Source organism: Schistocerca piceifrons, chromosome 3 (genome assembly GCF_021461385.2).
Source record: "Schistocerca piceifrons isolate TAMUIC-IGC-003096 chromosome 3, iqSchPice1.1, whole genome shotgun sequence".
In the NCBI taxonomy this organism is placed as follows: Eukaryota; Metazoa; Arthropoda; class Insecta; order Orthoptera; family Acrididae; genus Schistocerca; species Schistocerca piceifrons.
This window is the reverse complement of record NC_060140.1, coordinates 658,516,471-658,538,876: the sequence shown is the minus strand read 5'-3', so window position 1 is coordinate 658,538,876 and position 22,406 is coordinate 658,516,471. Positions and strand designations below refer to the sequence as shown.

Genomic DNA, 22,406 nt, shown 5'->3' with positions numbered 1-22,406 from the left:
AGCCTCATCTCTGACAGATTCCAATCACTGTAGCGCCTGCTGATGGAACACACAGCATCTGAGTGGGAGAGAAATTACACTAGCCCAAAAGACCGAAACAGTACTCCTCCACATCGCAGGATGGACTATCAGGACAACCCTTTACATGAACGAGAAACGGATCGACGTTTTCCTTTGCATTAAATACTGAGGTACTGAATGCAAAAACGAAATTTTAAATACCGGCTAAAACAGCAAATGTGCCTGACAAATCTTGGAAGAAACACCCATTTACGTAGTTCAGAAAAGAGAACAGGATTATAAACGTATCTGCCAACTGAGCTACCGAAGCACGACTGATAACCTATCCTCACGGATTTACTTCCGCCAAGAACCTCATCCCCTACCTTCCAAAGTTCTGCTACCTTCCTAACTTCACGTGAGTTCTTCTGCGAAACTTGCAGGAGTAGCACTCGTGGGAGAAAGGATACTGCAGAGATGTGGCTTAGCCAACTTTTCTGTTCTCCTACAAGACTTAGAACATCCCCTGTCGCGCAAGTGACTGGCGATGCGGGCGCAAACAGTGTGTTGCAGATCAGTTTCGGCTGTGTAGCGCGTCAGCAAAGGCGCTCACCTTCTCCATTTCTCCGGGGCCCGGCGCGAGGTTCCCCTGAGGCGGCCGCCGGCGCACGGGCGGGTCGCGCTGCGGGAAGTCCGCGAACAGCGCGCGGTACTCGGAGCTCAGCTGCGCCGACTGCTCGGCGTCGAGGCGCAGGTTGGTGGCGCGCCTGCGCAGTGGCGGGCGGCGCTCGGCGGCGGGCACCGGCGGCGCGAAGCTGGCGCGGGACTCTGTGTCGCGGGCGAGCTCGCCCTCCAGCTGCAGCTGCGTGCGCCGCTTGCTCAGCTCGGCGCGCCGCGCGCCCGACCCGGGCTCGCAGAAGCGCTCCAAGTGCTCAGTGCGAGTCTCCATCTCGCCCTCCATCCTGCACACCACGACACGTACACTCTGTCTATTAAAAGTGCAACACTGAAGGCGGCATCCGACAAATTTCAAACTGGCATTTACTGTGTGCTCGGACGTACGATGACTGCCATTGCATCACAACCACAGAGAGTAAGTAGCAGTGACCTCATCTAAATGTTATATATAAGAAAAGATTACGAAGAGGGTCTCCCATTGAAAATAGCGTTTTAATGCACACTACAGAATTCGACAGCGGCAGGATTGTGGCCTATCATAACTGCAGTTCACTGTGTAACGCCGGAAATGCATATCGACCTATTTCCACCTATCGTACTATAAATTTTTTCCTGATCTATTACCTGAAGATATGACACTTCTGTGTCTTTATATATTGTAATTGTTTTACAATGTGTACACCACTGGCCATTAAAATTGCTACACCACGAAGATGACGTGCTACAGACGCGAAATTTAACCGACAGGAAGAAGATGCAAAATGATGCAAATGATTAACTTTTCAGAGCATTCACACAAGGCTGGCGCCGGTGGCGACACCTACAACGTGCTGACATGAGGAAAGTTTCCAATCGATTTCTCACTCAAAAACAGCAGTTTACCGGCGTTGCCCAGTGAAAAGTTGTTGTGATGCCTCGTGTAAGGAGGAGAAATGCGTACCATCGCGTTTCCGACTTTGATAAAGGTCGGATTGTAGCCTATCGCAATTGCGGTTTATCGTATCACGACATTGCTGCACGCGTTGGTCGAGATCCAATGACTGTTAGCAGAATATGGAATCGGTGGGATCAGGAGGGTAATACGGAACGCCGTACTGGATCCCAAAGGCCTCGTATCACTAGCAGTCGAAATGACAAGTATCTTATCCGCATGGCTGTAACGGATCGTGCAGCCACGTCTCGATCCCTGAGTCAACAGATGGGCACGTTTGCAAGACAACAACCATGTGCACGAACATTCGACGACATTTGCAGCAACATGGACTATCAGCTCGGAGACCATGGCTGCGGTTACCCTTGACGATGCATCACAGACAGGAGCGCCTGCGATGGTGTACTCAACGACGAACCTGGGCGCACGAATGGCAAAACGTGATTTTTTTCGGATGAATCCAGGTTCTGTTTACAGCATCATGATGGTCGAATCCGTGTTTGGCGACATAGCGGTGAACGCGCATTGCAGGCGCGTATTCGCCATCGCCATACTGGCGTATCACCCGGCTTGGTCGTATGGGGTGCCATTGGTTACACGTCTCAATTACCTCTTGTTTGCATTGACGGCACTTTGAACAGTGGACGCTACATTCCAGATGTGTTAAGACCCGTGGCTCTACCCTTCATCTGATCCCTGCGAAACCCTACATTTCAGCAGGATAATGCGCGACCGCGTGTTGCAGGTCCTGTACGGGCCTTTCTGGATACAGAAAATGTTCGACTGCTGCCCTGCCCAGCACATTCTCCAGATCTCTCACCAATTGAAAACGTCTGATCAATGGTGGCCGAGCAACTGGCTCGTCACAATATGCCAGTCAGTACTCTTGATGAATTGTGGTATCATATTGAAGCTGCATGGGCAGCTGTGCAGCTGTGCCTGTACACGCCATCCAAGCACGTTTTGACTCAATGTCCAGGCGTATCAAGGCCGTTATTACGGCCAGAGTTGGTTGTTCTGGGTACTGATTTCTCAGGATCTATGCGCCGAAATTGCGTGAAAATGTAATCACATGTCAGTTTTAGTATAATATATTTGTTCAATGAATACGTGTGCAGATCTGCAGCAGTATCGAGGTAAGTGGACAATTTATGTTGCAGAACCGCCGTCGATGTGCGAAAGAGCGCGTACGTCGCAACCTCTCAATCATTAGAAATATCTAGTCATTGGTTGCTGAAAGCTTGGCAGTTAACAACGTGACAGCCAATAAGAGTGATGACTCTGGCGTAGAGTTGAAACAAAATAGAATGAAATACCCATACCTGTCATCCACGCTCAGTTCGACTCCACGTCTAACCGAGTCTACGCCCTTGTTTCTACCAGATGCGGCAGCCCTGTGTACTAGCCTTCGCACACTGCATAGCTCCAAACCACCAACAAATTCAATCTCGTATTCTTTCCACCATACTATCTTCTCACAAAATATGAAACGTCGTCATTTGCTGCCCTTTCCCGTGTTGCAATTTTATGGGCAGCAGTGTACAATACACGCAGCATACGCAGGGGCTACATGAGGTATAAGGTGCGATCAAGAAGTTTCCGTTTGAGGGCTACGAAGCAGCATGTGTGCAACTCAGCGCGCGACTCCGATGCTGATGTATAAGCACCGACATGCAGGGAAGGGGTTAGTGTGGCCTTCGAACGAAAACCTTTTGTCTCCCCTTATAATAAGCATCCCATTATTGACACCTCACTATTATGGTTCGTTTTGTGATATTTGTAATGCACAAGTGTTGTGATCCGTTTTTCTCTTGTACTGCAGGAAAGCTACAAGATGTATTTAGACACACTGTTTATCGTCTGATTAAAAAATAGAAAGCTTTTGGGAAAATTCGTCTACTAACACAGAAGTAGTAAAAAAAAATTTCCGCTGTAGACAGGAGGCTGTTAAATATAAGAGAAAACAAATCAGTACAAGATTTTTTAAGAAACTAACATTACACTGCGAAATAAACACTCCAAGTAGGCTAACGTCATTTTTCTACATATTACACCTCAGTCCCTGTGCATTGGCCCATTTCTTGACACATTTCCTAATTCCGTTCTGGAAGAAGCTTTATGGGGTCGTGCACATCCATCACCGTTACACCGCTGCCACAGCCTGTTCGTCTAACGAAAAGTCGGTTTCACGCAGTACTTTCCTTCATCGAACCAAAAAAAGTAAAAATTACTTAGAGCTATGTCAGGACTGTGCGGTGGTTGCTTCAGCAGCTCAAAACAAAAACTTTGAATGCACTGCTACGCGAGAGCGGGCACTATTCTGAAGGAAACGTACATCTCTTATTAAAGCTTCTTTTCCTTCTTCGTTTTGATTTTGGGTTTCATACATGGCAGTAGCACACAATTCTTGTTTGTCCTTTAGTAGGGCTACGAATTAACAGTAGCGACGATGAATGCTTTCGCACAATGCGCTGCCGCTTAGTCTGTGGTTCTTAGTGATGGACTCACATCTCTTCAACAGTTATTACTGAGCGCCTGAGAGAGTCTTCTCCATTTTCTTCATAGTGCCTTAAGTGTGATGTCGACATTTTTAGAGTTCGAATTTGTGTTTGTCTCTCAGTATTGTGGTACACAACGAGCACAAATTAACGGTTGTTTAAAGTTTCTTGGAAGACTGCAAATGCTGAATGTCGGCTAATGTTCAACTTATGAACAATATCAATAATTCTGTCATGATGATCGCCACAAACCACTCGCTCTTGATTATTTTTGAAGAAGAGAGCTAACAGATAACAACAACTGTGATGTTAAGGAATATAATTGTTGAGTCAAGGCTGCCAATCAATGGAGCAGTAAAACAAATGTCTTTGATTAGGTTCTAGCCCAAGTACCGTTAATATATGTTGGAAGACATCTGTATCATCTGCACAACGGTAACTATGGCAGCGAATATGAGTGTAGAAACAGCAGTCACTTTGAATGCCATTGGATGGGAGCTGCAAAAAATCATGGTAAAGAGTCGCTACTGCAAGTGCGTAAGCATCAGCTCGATAAAAAAAAAAAAGATTTCTGCGATGGAAGAAGTATACAGGGTGGTCCACTGATCGTGACCGGGCCAAATATCTCACGAAACAACCGTCAAACAAAAAAACTACACAGAACAAAACTTGTCTAGCTTGAAGGGGGAAACCAGATGGCGCTATGTTTGGCCCGCTAGATGGCGCTGCCATAGGTCAAACGGATATCAACTGCGTTTTTTTAAATAGGAACCCTCATTTTTTATTACATATTCTTGTAGTAGGTAAAGAAATATGAATGTTTTAGTTGGACCACTTTTTTCGCTTTGTGATAGATGGCGCTGTAATAGTCACAAACATATGGCACACAATTTTAGACGAACAGTTGGTAACAGGTAGGCTTTTTAAATTGAATTACAGAAGGTAGGTACGTTTGAACATTTTATTTCGGTTGTTCCAATGTGATACATGTACTTTTGTGAACTTATCATTTCTGAGAACGCATGCTGTTACAGCGTGATTACCTGTAAATACCACATTAATGCAATGAATGCTCAAAATGATGTCCGTCAACCTCAATGCATTTGGCAATACGTGTAACGACATTCCTCTCAACAGCGAGTAGTTCGCCTTCCGTAATGTTCGCACATGCGTTGACAATGCGCTAGCGCATTTTGTCAGGCGTTGTCGGTGGATCACGATAGCAAATATCCTTCAACATTCCACACAGAAAGAAATCTGGGTACGTCAGTTCCGGTGAACGTGCGAGCCATGGTATGGTGCTTCGACGACCAATCCACCTGTCATGAAATATGCTACTCAATACCGCTTCAAACGCACGCGAGCTATGTGCCGGACATCCATCATGTTGGAAGTACATCGCCATTCTGTCATGCAGTGAAACATCTTGTAGTAAGATCGGTAGAACATTACGTAGGGAATCAGCATACATTGCACCATTTAGATTGCCATCGATAAAATGGGGCCCAATTACCCTTCCTCCCATAATGCCGCACCGTACGTTAACCCGCCAATGTCGCTGATGCTCCACTTGTCGCAGCCATCGTGGATTTTCCGTTGCCCAATAGTGCATATTATGCCGGTATACGTTACCGCTGTTGGTGAACGACGCTTCGTCGCTAAATAGAACGCGCGCAAAAAATCTGTCATCGTCCCGTAATTTCTCTTGTGCCCAGTGGCAGAACTGTACACGACGTTCAAAGTCGTCGCCAAGCAATTCCTGTTGGATAGAAATATGGTACGGGTGCAATCGATATTGATGTAGCATTCTCAACACCGACTTTTTGAGAGTCCCGATTGTCGTACAATTTGTCTGCTACTGATATGCGGATTCGCCGCGACAGCAGCTGAAACACCTTCTTGGGCATCATCATTTGTTGCAGGTTGTGGTTGACGTTTCACATGTGGCTGAACGCTTCCTCTTTCCATAAATAACGTAACTATCAGGTGAACGGTCCGGACACTTGGATGATGTCGTCCAGGATGCCGAGCACATACATAGCACACGCCCGTTGGGCATTTTGATCACAATAGCTATACATCAACACGATATTGACCTTTTCCGCAATTTGTAAACGGTCCATTTTAACACGGGTGATGTATCACGAAGCAAATACCGCCCGCACTGCCGGAATGTTACGTTATACCACGTACTTATACGTTTGTGACTATTACAGCGCCATCTATCACAATGCGAAAAAATTGGTCCAACTACAACATTCATATTTCTTTACGTACTACACGAACATGTAATAAAAAATGGGGTTTCCTATTTTTAAAAAACGCAGTTGATATCCCTTTGACCCGTGGCAGCGCCATCTATCAGGCCAACCATAGCGCCATATGGTTTCCCCCTTCAAGTTAGACGAGTTTCGTTCTTTGTAGTTTTTTAGTTTGATGCTTATTTCGTGAGATATTTGGCCCGGTCACTATCAATGGACCACTCTGTATAACTTGGTCTACCGACCAATGGCGATAGATAACATAACGCAGTCCGAATAATCCACTTCTACTCTGCTGTATAACGTACTTACCTACGGAGAGCTCCAAAAGATGCGTTTGCCCCTGAATCAATGTAATATTTCCTTAACGGCCGGAAGGACAACTATGACCGACGACATGATCGTTACGGAAACAGCGCAAATTCTGACTACAACGGTGGTTCCAGAATTCCACGATCGACTTTTCGAAGGACTTGTCCTAGCGTCCGCCTTGCGTGATTTGGGGGTTAGCTGACGGTCAGCGTATATACTCATCAAGACTTCCAAAGAGACTTATATCAACATTGAGAGCAAATGCAGATGAGGTCGTTTTCGTGACTACCTCAGTTCTATGTCGCGATTGTGATTTCTAACAGAGAATTGTATCTTGACAGATGATAATGATCCCATTCATTGGGGTGTCCATGACAGGTTTGACGAGCGGTTCGACGAGATAACACATCCTTACTAGTCTTCTAAATTGCCACGTTTGACTACTGATGCCACGCTTTATTACGTTCGCTATGGGGTAAATACGATTCGTTTGGGGGAAACTATGGACGTTCCAAACTCTCCTACGGCATTTGACAAACACACTAGTCATCATATCCCATTGTCACTATTCAGAATTTATATGCGTCGGTTGAAGATATCGAAGGTGATCCTACTTCGCATTCAGATTATTTACACTACTGGCCATTAAAATTGCTACACCAGAAGATGACGTGCTACAGACGCGAAATTTAACCGACAGGAAGAAGATGCTGTGATATGCAAATGATTAGCTTTTCAGAGCATTCACACAAGGTTGGCGCCGGTGGTAACACCTACAACGTGCTGACATGAGGAAGGTTTCCAACAGATTTCTCATACACAAACAGCAGTTGACCGGCGTTGCCCGGTGAAACGTTGTTGTGATGCCTCGTGTAAGGAGGAGAAATGCGTACCATCGCGTTTCCGACTTTGATAAAGGTCGGATTGTAGCCTATCGCAATTGCGGTTTATCGTATCACGACATTGCTGCACGCGTTGGTCGAGATCCAATGACTGTTAGCAGAATATGGAATCGGTGGGTTCAGGAGGGTAATACGGAACGCCGTGCAGGATCCCAAAGGCTTCGTATCACTAGCAGTCGAGATGACAGGTATCTTATCCGCAAGGCTGTAACGGATAGTGCACCCACGTCTCGATCCCTGAGTCAACAGATGGGCACGTTTGCAAGACAACAACCATCTGCACGAACAGTTCGACGACGTTTGCAGCAACGTGGACTATCAGCTCGGAGACCATGGCTGCGGTTACCCTTGACGATGCATCACAGACAGGAGCGCCAGCGATGGTGTTACTCAACGACGAACCTGGGTGCACGAATGGCAAAACGTCATTTTTTCGGATGAATCCAGGTTCTGTTTACAGCATCATGATGGTCGAATCCGTGTTTGGCGACATCACGGTGTGTATTCGTCATCGCCATACTGGCGTATCACGCGGCGTGATGGTATGGGGTGCCATTGGTTACACGTCTCGGTCACCACTTGTTCGCACTGACGGCACTTTGAACAGTGGACGTTACATTTCAGATGTGTTACTACCCGTGGCTCTACCCTTCATTTGATCGCTGCGAAACCCTACATTTCAGCAGGGTAATGCACGACCGCATGTTGCAGGTCGTGTACGGGCCTTTCTGGATACAAAAAATGTTCGACTGCTGCCCTGGCCAGCACATTCTCCAGATCTCTCACCAATTGAAAATGTCTGGTCAATGGTGGCCGAGCAAGTGGCTTTTCACAATACGCCACTCACTACTCTTGATGAACTGTGGTATCGTGTTAAAGCTGCATGGGCAGCTGTACCTGTACACGCCATCCAAGCTCTGTCTGACTCAATGCCCAGGCGTATCAGGGCCGTTATTACGGCCAGAGGTTGTTGTTCTGGGTACTGATTTCTCAGGATCTATGCACCGAAATTGCGTGAAAATGTAATCACATGTCAGTTCTAGTATAATATATTTGTTCAATGAATACCCGTTTATCATCTGCATTTCTTCTTGGTGTAGCAATTTTAATGGCCAATAGTGTAGTTCATTTTCTGTAAATCGAAGAAAAAATTAGTTAGTGACAAGTTGCAAGATGTCGTCTGACAAAGAAACCCACATATACGTAATATTCCACAAGGCGCCTAACGGTGTTTGGCGGACAGTACTTATGGTACCACTAACTGATGCCCCTTCCCCTCTTCCACTCGCGAATGGCACGTGGGAAGAATATAACCCCATGTAAGGCCTTTACAATATGGGGTAGTCGGTAGCTGATGAGAGATCAGTCTCGCTGTGCCTTCTGCATGAGCTGGCAAGTTTACGTTGTCTAATTGTTTCGGAAGTTATTGTAAAGGTTATGATTCATTTACTGTCTGATTTTTACAAATGTGCATGTTGGGTGCGTACAGTGCCGATGCTATTGCTATTAGGTAATTGTTATTTAATACCTTATGCACATCAAGCTAGCTACTGTCTTGTTTGTATCTGATAAGCCATTTCACAGATACGACAGCAGAGCTCAGAGGAGAGTAGTTATTTCTCGACCTGTTGCCTTAGTTGCTGGTGAATCTTCCATGCGTCTTCAGAGGCGCTCTTGTTCCCTGTGAGTCTTACTGATTGACGGATCTGGCGACGCAAAGCGACATAAGTACTAAGAAAACAGGATGTGGTAGAAGTTTACATGTAATTGCTGGAGATAATCCTTGTCAGTGATAAGACGTAACAAAAAATAAAACTACCTAAGATTCTATAGAGCTACTGTCGCTGTCAAGGAAAGATTGGAGTCCCTTAGTGTCCTGTGTGTGCGTACAAGTCCAGAGCGTCTTGCAACTACCGTTCTAAAAAACACTACGTTTCACTTGCTTTTTGCAAGATTAAAAGCAAAATTGTCGTGTCTCACAGGTCGGAATAGAGACAGGACATATATTCCGGGTTAGAAGGAGTTTAGCGTGGCTAGCACAGGGGAAGACGAAGGGCCAGGGCCGCACCCGAGGGTGCCTGGTAAGCCAGCGTCCCTCAAGGCCAAGGCAAGAAAGCAGGACAAAGACAGAGTCCGTGAATAGGAACATCATACAGCAGCTCTCTGACCTCAGAAAAACGGAGGAACACTGTGCTCAAGTCATTGTGCAGAAAATCCAACAGCTACAGCGCGACCATCAAAATCGCACTGGAGGACTTTCAAGCAGAAGCCGCTCTCCACGTTACAGAACCCGTATAATCTACGGTTCCTCAAGTAATGCATCTAACCTTAAAGGAAATGATCATCAACAAAAACAATACATGGTAGCAGATGACAAAGAATACTTCACGACTCCAAAGAAGGGAGAAACTAAAAAGGTAAACATTCGCTTGATCAACAGGAAACATCATAGGCTGCCATGCGCTTCGAAACCGTTAACCGTTTCGAAATTTTGGAAGATACTAAGATACAGAATAAATCAGTTACAAGACTCAAAGCAGCAGAAAGACTCGACGACCAATCAGAGACCAAAGACAGTTCAGAAACAGAAAATCCCTCCGATTATGATCACGTTCTCCGGCCGCTACCTCCAACTGAATGCCGAACTGAAAAAACACATCCACGTCCCGTCAAGGCAATATACGAAGAAAATTTCGTAAAATATCACTATGACTCGAACGATGGCTATCTAAAGGCACTCAACATTTTGAAGGTCCGTAACATACCGTTATTCACTCACCAACGGCCAACATAAAAACTCATGAAAGGTATTGTCAAACGATTGCCAGCACAGATTACCGAGCAAGAAGTGCAACAAGATTGTTCGAACTTGGCTTTAAAGACGTAATAGTTTACCGGTATAAGAAGAGAGACCTGAAGAGCAAGAAGCTCACCCTCAACCGGTGTAATCGGTAAGGTTACCGAAAGGAAAATCCAACGAAGCCTTTTCCGACATCAAGTTCATACTTTACACCAAAGTAACAATCGAAGATTATGAATATAAAGACGGCCCAGCAGAATGTAAGAGATTACAGAATTTCCGCCACACTTAGAGTTATTGTACGTTGCCAGCTCGATGTGTCAGGTACGCAAGTCTTCGCCTGGCGAGCGAACGTACGTACCCCCGGTCACAGATGCCACGGTGCGTGCATTGTTAGGAGGAAGGGCATCCCGCCTCCTGGCGAGGCTGTAGAGCCTTCCAAGCAGCCATCAAAATTTACAGGAGGCAAGAACAACAACGGATCAATGCACAAACAGCAGCAAACGGCACTGCGCCTACAATATTGGTGGCTTCAACTTCAAACACACCGGATCCAGAAAAACTCTTGCAACAAAAAATCGCTCAAGCAAAACTAAGGGATTCAGCAAGCAATCTAAATACCACACTCCAAGAGGCTACCGGCGACCCAGTGCAAGACCATCCACGGCAACAACAAGAATGTTTGAAATCACAATGGCAGTAGCACAGCTGGGTAACCTCACTGCAATAATCAAACAAACAAACATACTTGCCATCATCACCGCGACAGCCACGAAGTTCAACAACGCGCCAGACCTTCTATCCAAAATCACTACCCCAATCGGAGAGGCAATGGAAATTTTCACCTCACGCTATGGCAAATAGACAAAACAGGAACACAAACCTTAAATTTTGCACACTAAACGCCAACGATGTGGCAAATAAACAACCAGGAATAAACGATTTCATAGAAGAACATAAAATTGACATCCTGTTTTTGACGAAAACTCACCTGAGGCCGTCACAAAATTTCGATCTCCGCAATGTGGTTGGTTATCGAACCGATCGCCGCAGTAGAAAAGGAGGCGGCACTGCAATTTACCTTAGATCTTCGATAATACACTACCATGACACTACTCCAAACTTAATAACTCTGGAAGCCACGGTTGTCATCATAGAAACGCTAACAGGAAATATCACTCTAGTGGCTGCATATTTAGTCCTAGGAATAATTTGGGGTTCTAGGCACTTCAGTGTGTGATGTTCTTAGGTTAGTTAGGTTTAAGTAGTTCTAAGTTCTAGGGGACTGATGACCTCAGATGTTAAGTCTCATAGTACACAGAGCCATTTGAACCATTTGAATAATTTGGGGAAACAAGATCTCTTCAAGATATTTGACCCTCACGAGAAAGTTTTACTACGCGGCGATTCAAACGCCAATCGCCAAACTAATTCAAAAGGGAAACAACTCCATAACCTCGAAGACCGCCTGCAGACAGTCACCATCGGCCCTGAATACATCCCTACCATACTCAACCACAGACCAGATGTCTTAGACAGAAATAGTAAAAGGCTTCGACAGAGACCTCCATCTCCAAATGAAAATAGAAATGACTTCAGACCACAATTCAGTCACTGGATATATAACCAGAGCTATGTTACAACCATCTCCACGTCAGAATACAACAAGAAGTTGGGACCAGTTTTCTAGGTGCCTCAACAATAACATGGAACTAACAGAAAACGTTAGCTCACATGAAAGAATCGACGAGGCTGTAACAAAATCAACAGAGCTCACAGGAATACTTCAGCAACAACTTACCTCACACCACTCATAACTAAAGCCAGGATATTATATACTTGAAAAACCAGTCCAGGAAAAGCTGGCAGAAACACCACAATCCAGCTGACAGAAGAGAATTGCATCAACTTTCGCGAGAACTTAGGAAACGAGCCAATGAATAGAGAGCACAATGTTGAGAAGACAAGCTGAGTAGTCTGACTGCAGATTAATCATAAACTTAACTCCCAGGAAAAAGAAATATTGTTACACGGGCACTTCCTCATATATGATGCCCTACGGCAAGACATCAACAACTACCATATTCAAGAAGAAGCCCAGTGAATTCGAACCACTCCGATCCACGACACTCCACAACCTACAACTCCACGAGAGATACGACAAATCGTCAATAGACTGAGAATCAGTTCAGCACCAGGATCAGACAATATCTCCAGTGATCAGCTGAAGCACTTACCAAGAAACGTACAGTCTCGCTGGCCCTAATATACAACAAATGTCTGCAAAATGTCTACTTCGGGACAGCTTACAAATTGTCAAAAATCGCACCAATTCCCAAACCAGGGAAAGACCCTCAACATCTAAACAATCATAGGCCAATTAGCCTAATGTCAATACTTTCCAAAGTGTTGGAACGTGTGATCCGGGCCAGATTTCGACCATTTCTAGAAGAAAATGAAGTCATACGCCCTGAAAAATATGCATTTCGGAAGAAATTTTCGGCAGAACTTCAAATACTCACAATTACGGAATATATCACATATGACGTAAACTGCTCGCACTACGTCGCCGCAGTATTCTTCGACATAGCCACAGCCTATAATAAAATGCGGAGGGACATTCACCTGTGCAACCTCAAATTGTTTGATAGTTCCAGAATGAGATTTTCACTCTGCAGCGGAGTGTGCGCTGATATGAAACTTCCTGGCAGATTAAAACTGTGTGCCCGACCGAGACTCGAACTCGGGACCTTTTTTGTTTGATAGTTTTTTTCTCATATAGAAGATTTTTCGTCCAGATTGATGGGAAACGCTCTGAAACCATCACCCACTAGAAGAAATCCTACAAGGATATATGTTATCTCCCATGCTATTCGCTGTGTAAGTCAACAATCTGCCCACACTACGGCAAACTTGTTCACACTATTCGGAGACGACACGACGCTGATTATATCTGGGTGGTGCTTGGATACCACCATCAAGAGACTCCACAATCAGATTGATGCAATCGAACTTTGGGTCGCCGACAGTAAAATCCGAATGAACGCTGACAAAACACAAGCCATCCTGATTAGACGAAGAAGATCTATTCTTTATACGAAACTAAACCTTCTCAGCAAAGATACAGACTGGACCCACAGTGCAAAATATGTAGGAGTAATTCTTGATTATAAAATGCTCTACAAGGAGCACATAAGGGAGAAGAAAACCAACCTCACAAACGCCATTTATATCATCTACATGTATATTCATTACTCAAGAGCAGAGAGTTGCACCAACACACGAAGTTCATACTGCTGTATGGTTGTTCCTCGTAGGCACAGCAAGCAAAACCAACAAAAAAGTCCTGCAACGACTTCAAAACAGTTGCCTGAGACTCATCTTGAGTGTTCCAAGATGGACTAGGACCACAGAACCGCCAGAAAACTCCATATTCCAACGGTACAGCAACAAATCGAGGATCGAACGCAGTGTCTAATAGACAACATTAATTTACTTCGAAACTAGTGAAGACTCCTAGAAAAAGTCTGGGTGGGACAACCAGCACACTGGCAAAAATACAAGGTCCCGCTATCAATCTTAACTAAGTGATGATAGGTCTGATGGTCCGACAGACCGACTTTCAGCCCAATGATCACCAAACGACACAACCAATAAAAAAACAACAACCTATCCATGAAAGTACCGTCTTCAACGAAAGTAGCACTTTAGTTTACACAAAAAAATGTCGATGTATCTCTAAGTTTAAAAGCTTCATCGTTTTCTCGTCCCATTAACATGGGGGCAGTTTAAAAAGAAAGGAAAAAGTCATCAAAGATGAAGAGTTTGATAGAGAGAAAGGATCCATGAAAATTAATGATATATGAACATTAATTCCACAGAATCAACAGATAGTTTTACGTTGCAAATGATAGTTCGATAATTGAGCTCTATTTTCGACAAGGATTATCTCTACCAATCGCGTTTAAACGTCTACAAGGCCCCCTTTTCAAACTATTTTTGTCGCTCTCCGAGGTCCGATCCGTCACTTGCCAGGACCCAACGAAACCAGGAGCACCACTGAAGATGTCCAAAGCAGCTCTGGGCGAACGACGAGAACAGAGAAGTTTCATGGAGCACAGCCATACAACCCTGAAGACTGAATAGCAACTAAGAGTCCCTGAAGTCTTAACAGATTTCCTATCATCCTGCCGTTCATCTTTTTTTTTTTCTTTATTGGATTTCGGTTCCCCCCCCCCCCCTCCCCCAGAGGGGGACGGGCTGGCAGCAGCATAATACGCCGCTCTGCAGGCTACAGAAAAGTTAAAAAACAGAATTAGGAGATATCATAACAATAAAAGCAGGTGATAAAATGGTGACTGTTAAAAACTTAAACATGGCGAAAAAGTTTCGAAGAAAATATAAAAAAACAAAGGGTCAGTGAAGCCGATTAAAACACATAGTAAACAGACAGGCACAATTAAAAAACAAGGCGATAGTCTGATTTCTGTTCGCAACAATTAAAAACACACCTAGCTACAGTATGGTGGCCGTTTGCAACACCTAAAAGGGGGACACACAACACTGAAAACTCACAGAAACAATGCTCTATAGAGTACAAAGGCATACAGAAAGGGGTGGTGGGGGAAGGACCCGGAGAGATGAGGGGGGGGGGGGAAGGAGGGAGGAGAGGAAAGGCAAAAAGTGGGTACCCAATGGAGGGAGAGGACACAGAAAAGCGGGGCAAGGCAGAAGTGAGGAGTGAAGGAGGCAGTGGAGGGGAAAGAAACAGGACTCACAGGCGAGAAAGGAGACAAAGAGAAGATAAGTGGGAAAAAAATAGGATGGAAGGGAGGCAGAGGAAGCCTGCGAAAAGGACAGAGGGAGGGAGGGGGAGGTGAGGATCAGAATTGATGGGAGGGATAAATGGTGGGAGAGAGCGCATTATCTGGGAGGGGGAGTTGATGGAAGCCACCTTGGGAAAGGAGATGAAGGGTGTAGAGGTGGAGGGTAGGGGGACACAACAGTGAAGGTGCAGCAGCAGGTGGAGGCTGGAGAGGAGAGGAGCAACCAGGGGATTGGGGGGGGGGGGGGGGGATCAAGTCGGCGGGAAGTGTAGAGCACTCGGATATGTTAAAGGAAAAGGAGCAAATGGGGGAAAGGAATCAGGTCATAGAGGATCCATGTGAGGGACAGGAGGTGTATACAGAAGGCGAAGCACATTGCATGATGCTCGAGGATCTGAAGGGACTTATAGAAGGGACTTATAGAATTTAAGGGGGGGGGGAGGCGGATATTCAGGCGGGACTGGCATAATTGGAATTTGTAGGTGTGGAGGATGGTAGAGGGGTTCAACCCCCATGTCTGGCCAGAGAGAAGGAGGCAGAGGTTGTTGTGGTCTTGGGATTTAGCGAAAAAATCAAGGAGCTGGAAGGAGCGAGTGGTGCGACCTACGATGATTGCCTGGCTCTTGGAAGGATTGATTTTGAGGAGCCACTGGGTACACCATGTGGCAAAAACCTCAAGGTGATTCTAGAGAAGGCGTTGGGTCCGTTGAACGGTAGGAGCGAGGGCAAGGAAGGCGGTGTTATCAGTATGCTGCAGGAGGTGGACTGGAGGTGAGGGAGTTGGGGCACTTCAGCCGTGTACACGAGGTAGAGGAGATGGGAGAGGACAGAGACCTGTGGCACACCCATGGAGGGGTAGAAGGTGCGGGAATCGGCGTTATGGATGTTAACGTCGGAGGGGCGGTGGGAGAGGAAGGAGGCAATCAGACGGACATAGATGATAGGAAGGGCGTAGGTATGGAGTTTAAACAGGAGACCGAGATGTCATATGCAGTCGTAGGCCTTTTTGAGGTCTAGGGAGACAAAAATGGTGGAATGATGGGAGTTAAGCTGGAGGGAGAGGAGATGAGTGAGGCATAGGAGTTGGTCATCGGCAGAGAAGGAAGGTCGAAAGCCACATTGCCCTTCATCTTGTCAGGTTTTCCATACATTTCCTTTCTTCACCGATTCTGAGGAGAGCCTCCTCAGACGTTACCTTATCAGTCCATCTAATTTTCAACAGTCTTCTGTAGCACCACCTCTCAAAGGCTTCGAATCTCTTCTGTTCTTCTTTTCCCACGGTTCGTGTATCACTACCATATGAGGCATAATGCCACGCATAATGGCTATTCAGATGGGACATTACAGCAGTTATTAGACGTGCAGTAAGTGTCATGCGAAAGACAGGTGGTGTCAAAAGGCTCGAGTTATGCAGTTCATATGCGATATGATAGAGGTCACTAGCTGACGGACACTGTTGGAGTTTTTGTCAAAATACTGGTAATTTTATTTCCGGTTTTGTTTGTTTAGTTTTCTAATTGTTCATTAATTACTATTGTTATTGTGTTTCATTATGGGCGTGAAAGAAGGTATGAATGTAAAATACTGTTTTATGTAGCGTTTTTATACTATAGAGTGAAGTAATTAGTCAAGTGAGGAATGTTCCAGAATGACTTGTATGCTAGTCTTTCGATTTAGGGAATTTATTATAAACTATTTCGTCAGTTTATGGTACTGGGAAATGAGATTATGATATCGGAAAAATAGTTTTATTAAAAGGGAATTAATTTTTTATTTGTGGGTTTTCCAAATAAAAAAATTAAAGATTAGCATATTCTCGCGTATTTTGGCAACTGGAAACTTCTTTTGTGTAGAGCGATGAATAGTCGGGGCCTGGATCTCATAATTTTAAGACCTATTGATATGCACTCCGCTAAAACTTGCTGATGTTGTGATATTTCGGTACTAAAATATTTGAGAAGTGCCGTAAAGTGTGGAAGAGAATTCGAGTGAATTCAGGGTGAAATTCAAAACTTTTGATGGCGTTTAAAACATCTAAATACAGCGTGACATGTTGCTTACTCGCAAACTTGAACAATTTGTTCCGTGAGACTGATGCAACATTTGAGGGAGCAGTTCTGAAAGAAACATTCCGTTTGTAAGCTCTCGATGAAGAATTACTGTAAACTGGCTACGGTTATGAATGGGGTATGCGTGTGAGCTTTTCAGACTTGGTGCAGCTTAGAGTAAGGCTTGGTAGTAACTGGTGTATGCAAGCTTATCGTAATAGAGTGAAATATTACGCACGTAAAAACTTTCATTTAACTACTGCTTCCACCGATAAAACAATTTTAGTTCGACTTGAGTTTATGATGTGTACAGCGGTTTTTTCTGTAGCCTTTTCTGGTGAGAACTTGTAACGCCGGAAATGCATATCCTCCTATTTCCAACTATTGCACTGCAAATTTTTTTCCTTATTTTCTTACCTGAAGATATAACGTTTCTGTGTATTTATATTTTGTAATTTTTTACTATTTGTATATATATGTATTTATATCGATGTATAATTGGTTTGTATTGTGAATATTATTTGTATTTATACGCTGGGTCTGGCCTAGGGAAAACTATACTATCGAACGAATACATCGATAGGTCGTGTGGAGAACGAAAGTGTTTAGGATCTTTGGTAGTGTTAACTCTGTCGCGTGGAGCGCGGGCAGAGGGAGTCTGGCTGGAGTAGTGCAGTGGAGCAGGTGTGTTGTGTGACGCTCCCGCGAGTTGCCGCGCGTTCGGGGTTGGACAGCATGTAATTGCGCTCGACTGGCTATAACAGTTTCTAGCACTGTGTCGCGGACGGGAAGCATTAGCTGGCACACATCATGAGCCCGTTTCGCCTGGTGACCGTGTCGAGAAGAAGGCGCGCCAGCATCCAGCTTCTGCAACAGCGACGGCCGACAATGAGTGACTGTCGCCACCTCCTCGATCGACGACTTCAAACCTTCAATCAACCAACAAGGAAGACTAAAAGCACGTAAAGTTTCAGAACTGTATGGCAGCCCTCAGCTTTTAAAATTGTTGCATCACAAAATTACAGCAACTTAGCATGAACCTTTGTTGCTCATTGTCCCAATTGCATTACCAAGCAGGGTCCCTTCCTTTTCCGAAATGAACTCGAGTGTCGTTGAAATTTAAACGCCAGCATTAAAATAAAAGCATTCGATTTCACTGCTTTAATTTCAAAGTTCAGTTAAGGTATTCATAGCTGGCTACAATATTTAGATTACACAAGCACAGCCGGCCGAAGTGGCCGTGCGGTTAAAGGCGCTGCAGTCTGGAACCGCAAGACCGCTACGGTCGCAGGTTCGAATCCTGCCTCGGGCATGGATGTTTGTGATGTCCTTAGGTTAGTTAGGTTTAACTAGTTCTAAGTTCTAGGGGACTAATGACCTCAGCAGTTGAGTCCCATAGTGCTCAGAGTCATTTGAACCATTTTTTACACAAGCACAAATAAAGAGTGCGAGTTCTGTTTGCGTATTTTAGCTTACCTGTGACTCCAGCTCAGCTTGGTACGTACTAAATTTTACTATTGTTAATTGTTCAGAATCATTTAATTCAAGTTCAAAGTTAAATCTCTTATTTCTAAATTGCGTAAATTCAAGTAGCTTTTGATTGTTGAGGTAGTCCAAGACTAACCGTATTTTACTGAATTTCGATGTGCTTCAGAAAGAAAGCTCACTATTAACTTCAGTCACTAAATTAACATTCGATTTTCCGGTTTTATTAATTCTTTTGCTAAATTAAGTCAAAGTGTAGCGAAATTTATTACTTCTGACAAACTTTCAGTTTTCACACTACACGTCTCAGCCTTAAGTTGCCACGCTTCTAGTGCTAATTATATGTGTAATAACCTTACTTTTTCAGTTACTATAGTAATTGTCCATAGGACTGGCGACCGTAATTTCCCCCAAATCTCAAATATCTAATTACCGCTAGTGAATTGTTAACGTAACGGCCGCACATTTACTTTCTTTATTAACTTTACCCCTTTTCAAAATTAATTACCACCAGTTTCATTTGCATTTTTCCTTTCATTTAGATGTAACCCTTTCCTCCCTCTTTACCGACAGATTAACTTCGGTGACGATTGCTTTTCCCAAATTTCCATTAGTTACACGCGGTTTAATTTTTCACTGTCATTAAGGTCGATAAGTGAGGGGGAGGTTACACGTGGCGACGTCGTGACAGGACGATCTTCAGATTTGAGGTTGTTCTGGACACGAATTTTGTATGGTGCAAATCTCGTAACAAAGTACTGGTTACGTACAGGTCGTTACGTCAGCGTGATTAAGTAGTGGGAGGAATCCTAATTAGATTTGAGATTTGTCATTTATATTGAAAAATTATTAAAATGAGTGAAGGCAACAATTACCAAAATTTGGTAGACTTGGATACGGAACAATCGGTCGAAGAGTGGGAAACGCGCACCGCGGTACCCATTGTTCAGGGGCAGGCGGCTAGCATGAAAGACGCGACCGCCGAAACGCAACAAAGAGCAGAAATGGAATTCCAAACTTTAGAAAATGTTTCGGAATCGGAAGTGAAAATCAAATCTGAACCCTTTGATGAGGAATACGGGGGGACAATTAAAGAGGAAGCCGCTACGGAAGTAAAACCGGTAGTTTCCGGGAATTTAACTGATTTATTGAATGTTTTGATTAATGAAATCAAGAGTCAATCGGTAGAAATTAAAGCTCAGGCTGCCAAGCAAGAAGCTCAGGCTGAAAAAATTGAACGGAAGCTAGACAATCAGAACAAAGCTATTAATGTTGTTAACAAAAATGTTGGAGTTGTTAACACAAAAGTTGATAAAATGAAAGAGATATTGTTGTAATTAATACCGAAATCGGTAATCTTAAACAGGAAATGGTAAGCGTTCAGGCGGAAATTGCAAGCATAAATACTCGTTTTAATTCCGAAATTAGCAGAATCGAGAAAAGTGTAGGAGAAGCAGTTGTTCCGATAATCGAGAATAAGGTGACGGAACAAATTCAATTAGTGAGAAAAGAGGATCAACAGAAGGTGGAAACTTTAAAGGCTTTAGTGTCCGAGGTTGATGCTAAAGTGACGAAGCAGGCTAATACCTGCGAAGAGAAAAAGAAGGAAGTGGAAGCGCTTGCGGCAACCACTTGCCAAGTAATTACGAGAATGTCGGAATTAGAAAAGAAACTTGACGAAAAACAGAGCTATGTGCCAATATGTGCACATAGTTCGGAATTATTGACGAAAGAGGAACAGTTCGACCCCTTGAAAAAAGGCGGTATACACGCGACGGATTTCATTAAAAATTGTGAAAGAGTTTTACCCAGATCATGGACTAATGAGAGAATAATTAATGCGGTTATTGACGTGTTGGCTGGTGATGCCAAGCGTTGGGGCTTAAACCTCGACATTACGAACCTGACTTTCGACGAATTTAAAAATTTGTTTCTGGCTGAATACTGGTCAGAGCAAAAACAACAAAGAGTCTGGCGCAAATTTGTCGTATCGAATTCGCGCGGCTCGATGAAGGAGTTTTGTGAGGGCTGGATCCGCAAGTTGGAATATTTGCGTGATCGCCGCACAGAATCCGAAATAGTCTGGGAACTCTACAAGAAGCTTCCAGATGATACAAAACGCTATGTAGGAAGCAATTACAGGACAATCAATGATTTCCTGGAAAGAGTTGAGGACGACGACAATTGGCGCAATAATCGCGACAGTGGTAGAGGCCGTGGTAACAACAACGGGTACCACAACAACGATAACCATGGGAATAATGCATACCGCAACCATGGCAGCAATAACAATAATGGTTCGGACCGTAATAACAATCGGTACAATGCAAATAATAACAGGAATGACGGAAACCAGTATCATACGAACGTGATACGGCTTTCACAGGATAGTAATAACGCCAGAGAGTGCAATAAGCCGCCTCAGCAGCATCCGGGGAGCAGATCTGCTGGGACGAGACAGGGAAACCATTAGCCGCGCCGGTGAGGGGCCGGCCGGACGTGGAGAAATTTTGGCGGCCCAATAACAGGAGAAAACCCAGGTGTCGTCGTTATGAAAATTCCGTATGGAATTATCAGCGGCGGGAGAGTGTGCCAGTGTTAGGAGAAAGGAGTGCGCGCACGAGTAGTAGATCAGCTGTAGACACGGCAGTAGAAAATACATTCACTGTCAGTGAGAATAATTTAAGTAGTGTTCCGGAAATCGATTATAAAGTGGCAGCTGTAACACCCACAGTGGAACTGGAGATTGAGTTTAAGAATGATTCGCAAGTGTTGAGAGAAGATCAGATGTCGGATAACACGTCCGTCATCGAGTGAGGGGATGCAGAGAGGGATGAGGTCTGGTTAAGGCAGTTCGGTCGCTTATACGACGAACTAAGAGATTATAGAGGCCTGTACGGGAGAAGTGTTTATGGGGAGCGCGGGCAGGATTTGCCGCGTCTCGTCCCGCAGGGAGATAGTGTTTGTGAAGTGATAGAAAGTTCTGGCCCTAACCGGCAGACCTTACCGAAAGTTATAGTGGTAGAAGTAGCCGACCCATCCGACGCCAACTTCCAGTTTAAACATTGCGAGAGTATTAAGGAGAAAGATTACGAAAATTTTAGTGATAGCCGGACACGATTGGTAGAAGAGCACACAGATTACAGCGTGTATGAGGTTAGAGCTGACATTATACGGTCAGACGAAAGTAGTGTAGGTTGCGCAGATCTAGGGGAAGTAATTGCAGATACTACTGGGCACATTCCTCCAGGCAGATTGGCAGATGAGAACAGTCTGACCAAAGACGAATCAACGAAGGTGACAATTAATGAATTGATAGCAAAGCAACACTCACTAGTTGACGAGTTACAGGAAAAGGTTTTGGTATTGGAGGCGAAGCTACAGACTAAGCCTCAGGACAAACGTGTTGAAATTAAAACTGTATATGAACAGAGGCTGCAAAAGCCGCCAGATAAGCCGGATTTAGGATCAAAGCCGGATGGTTTTTTCTGGAATGACCTGGATATAGACGAGGATTTATTGTGGGAAAATAAAGAAACAGTCGAGGACAAGTGTAGACAGATAGTAGTGTCTGTTAATATGCACGGCCTACAACTAAACGTGTTGATTGACACCGGTGCAGAATTGAGTGCTGTATCTGGGAAAATATTTGAGTTACTGGAAGA

At 44.4% G+C, this 22,406-nt stretch overlaps 1 protein-coding gene across 1 annotated transcript in view; it reads right to left on the bottom strand.

Annotated features, from left to right (window-relative positions):
- The window catches only part of LOC124788944, a gene marked incomplete at its 5' end in the record, with an annotated part of 135,949 nt that overhangs the window by 182 nt on the left and 113,361 nt on the right, over window positions 1-22,406 (bottom strand). The window contains one exon of the mRNA XM_047256230.1: window positions 614-962. Within this exon, the coding sequence (XP_047112186.1) occupies window positions 614-962 (349 nt within the window). The remainder of the gene's footprint in view (window positions 1-613; window positions 963-22,406) is intronic.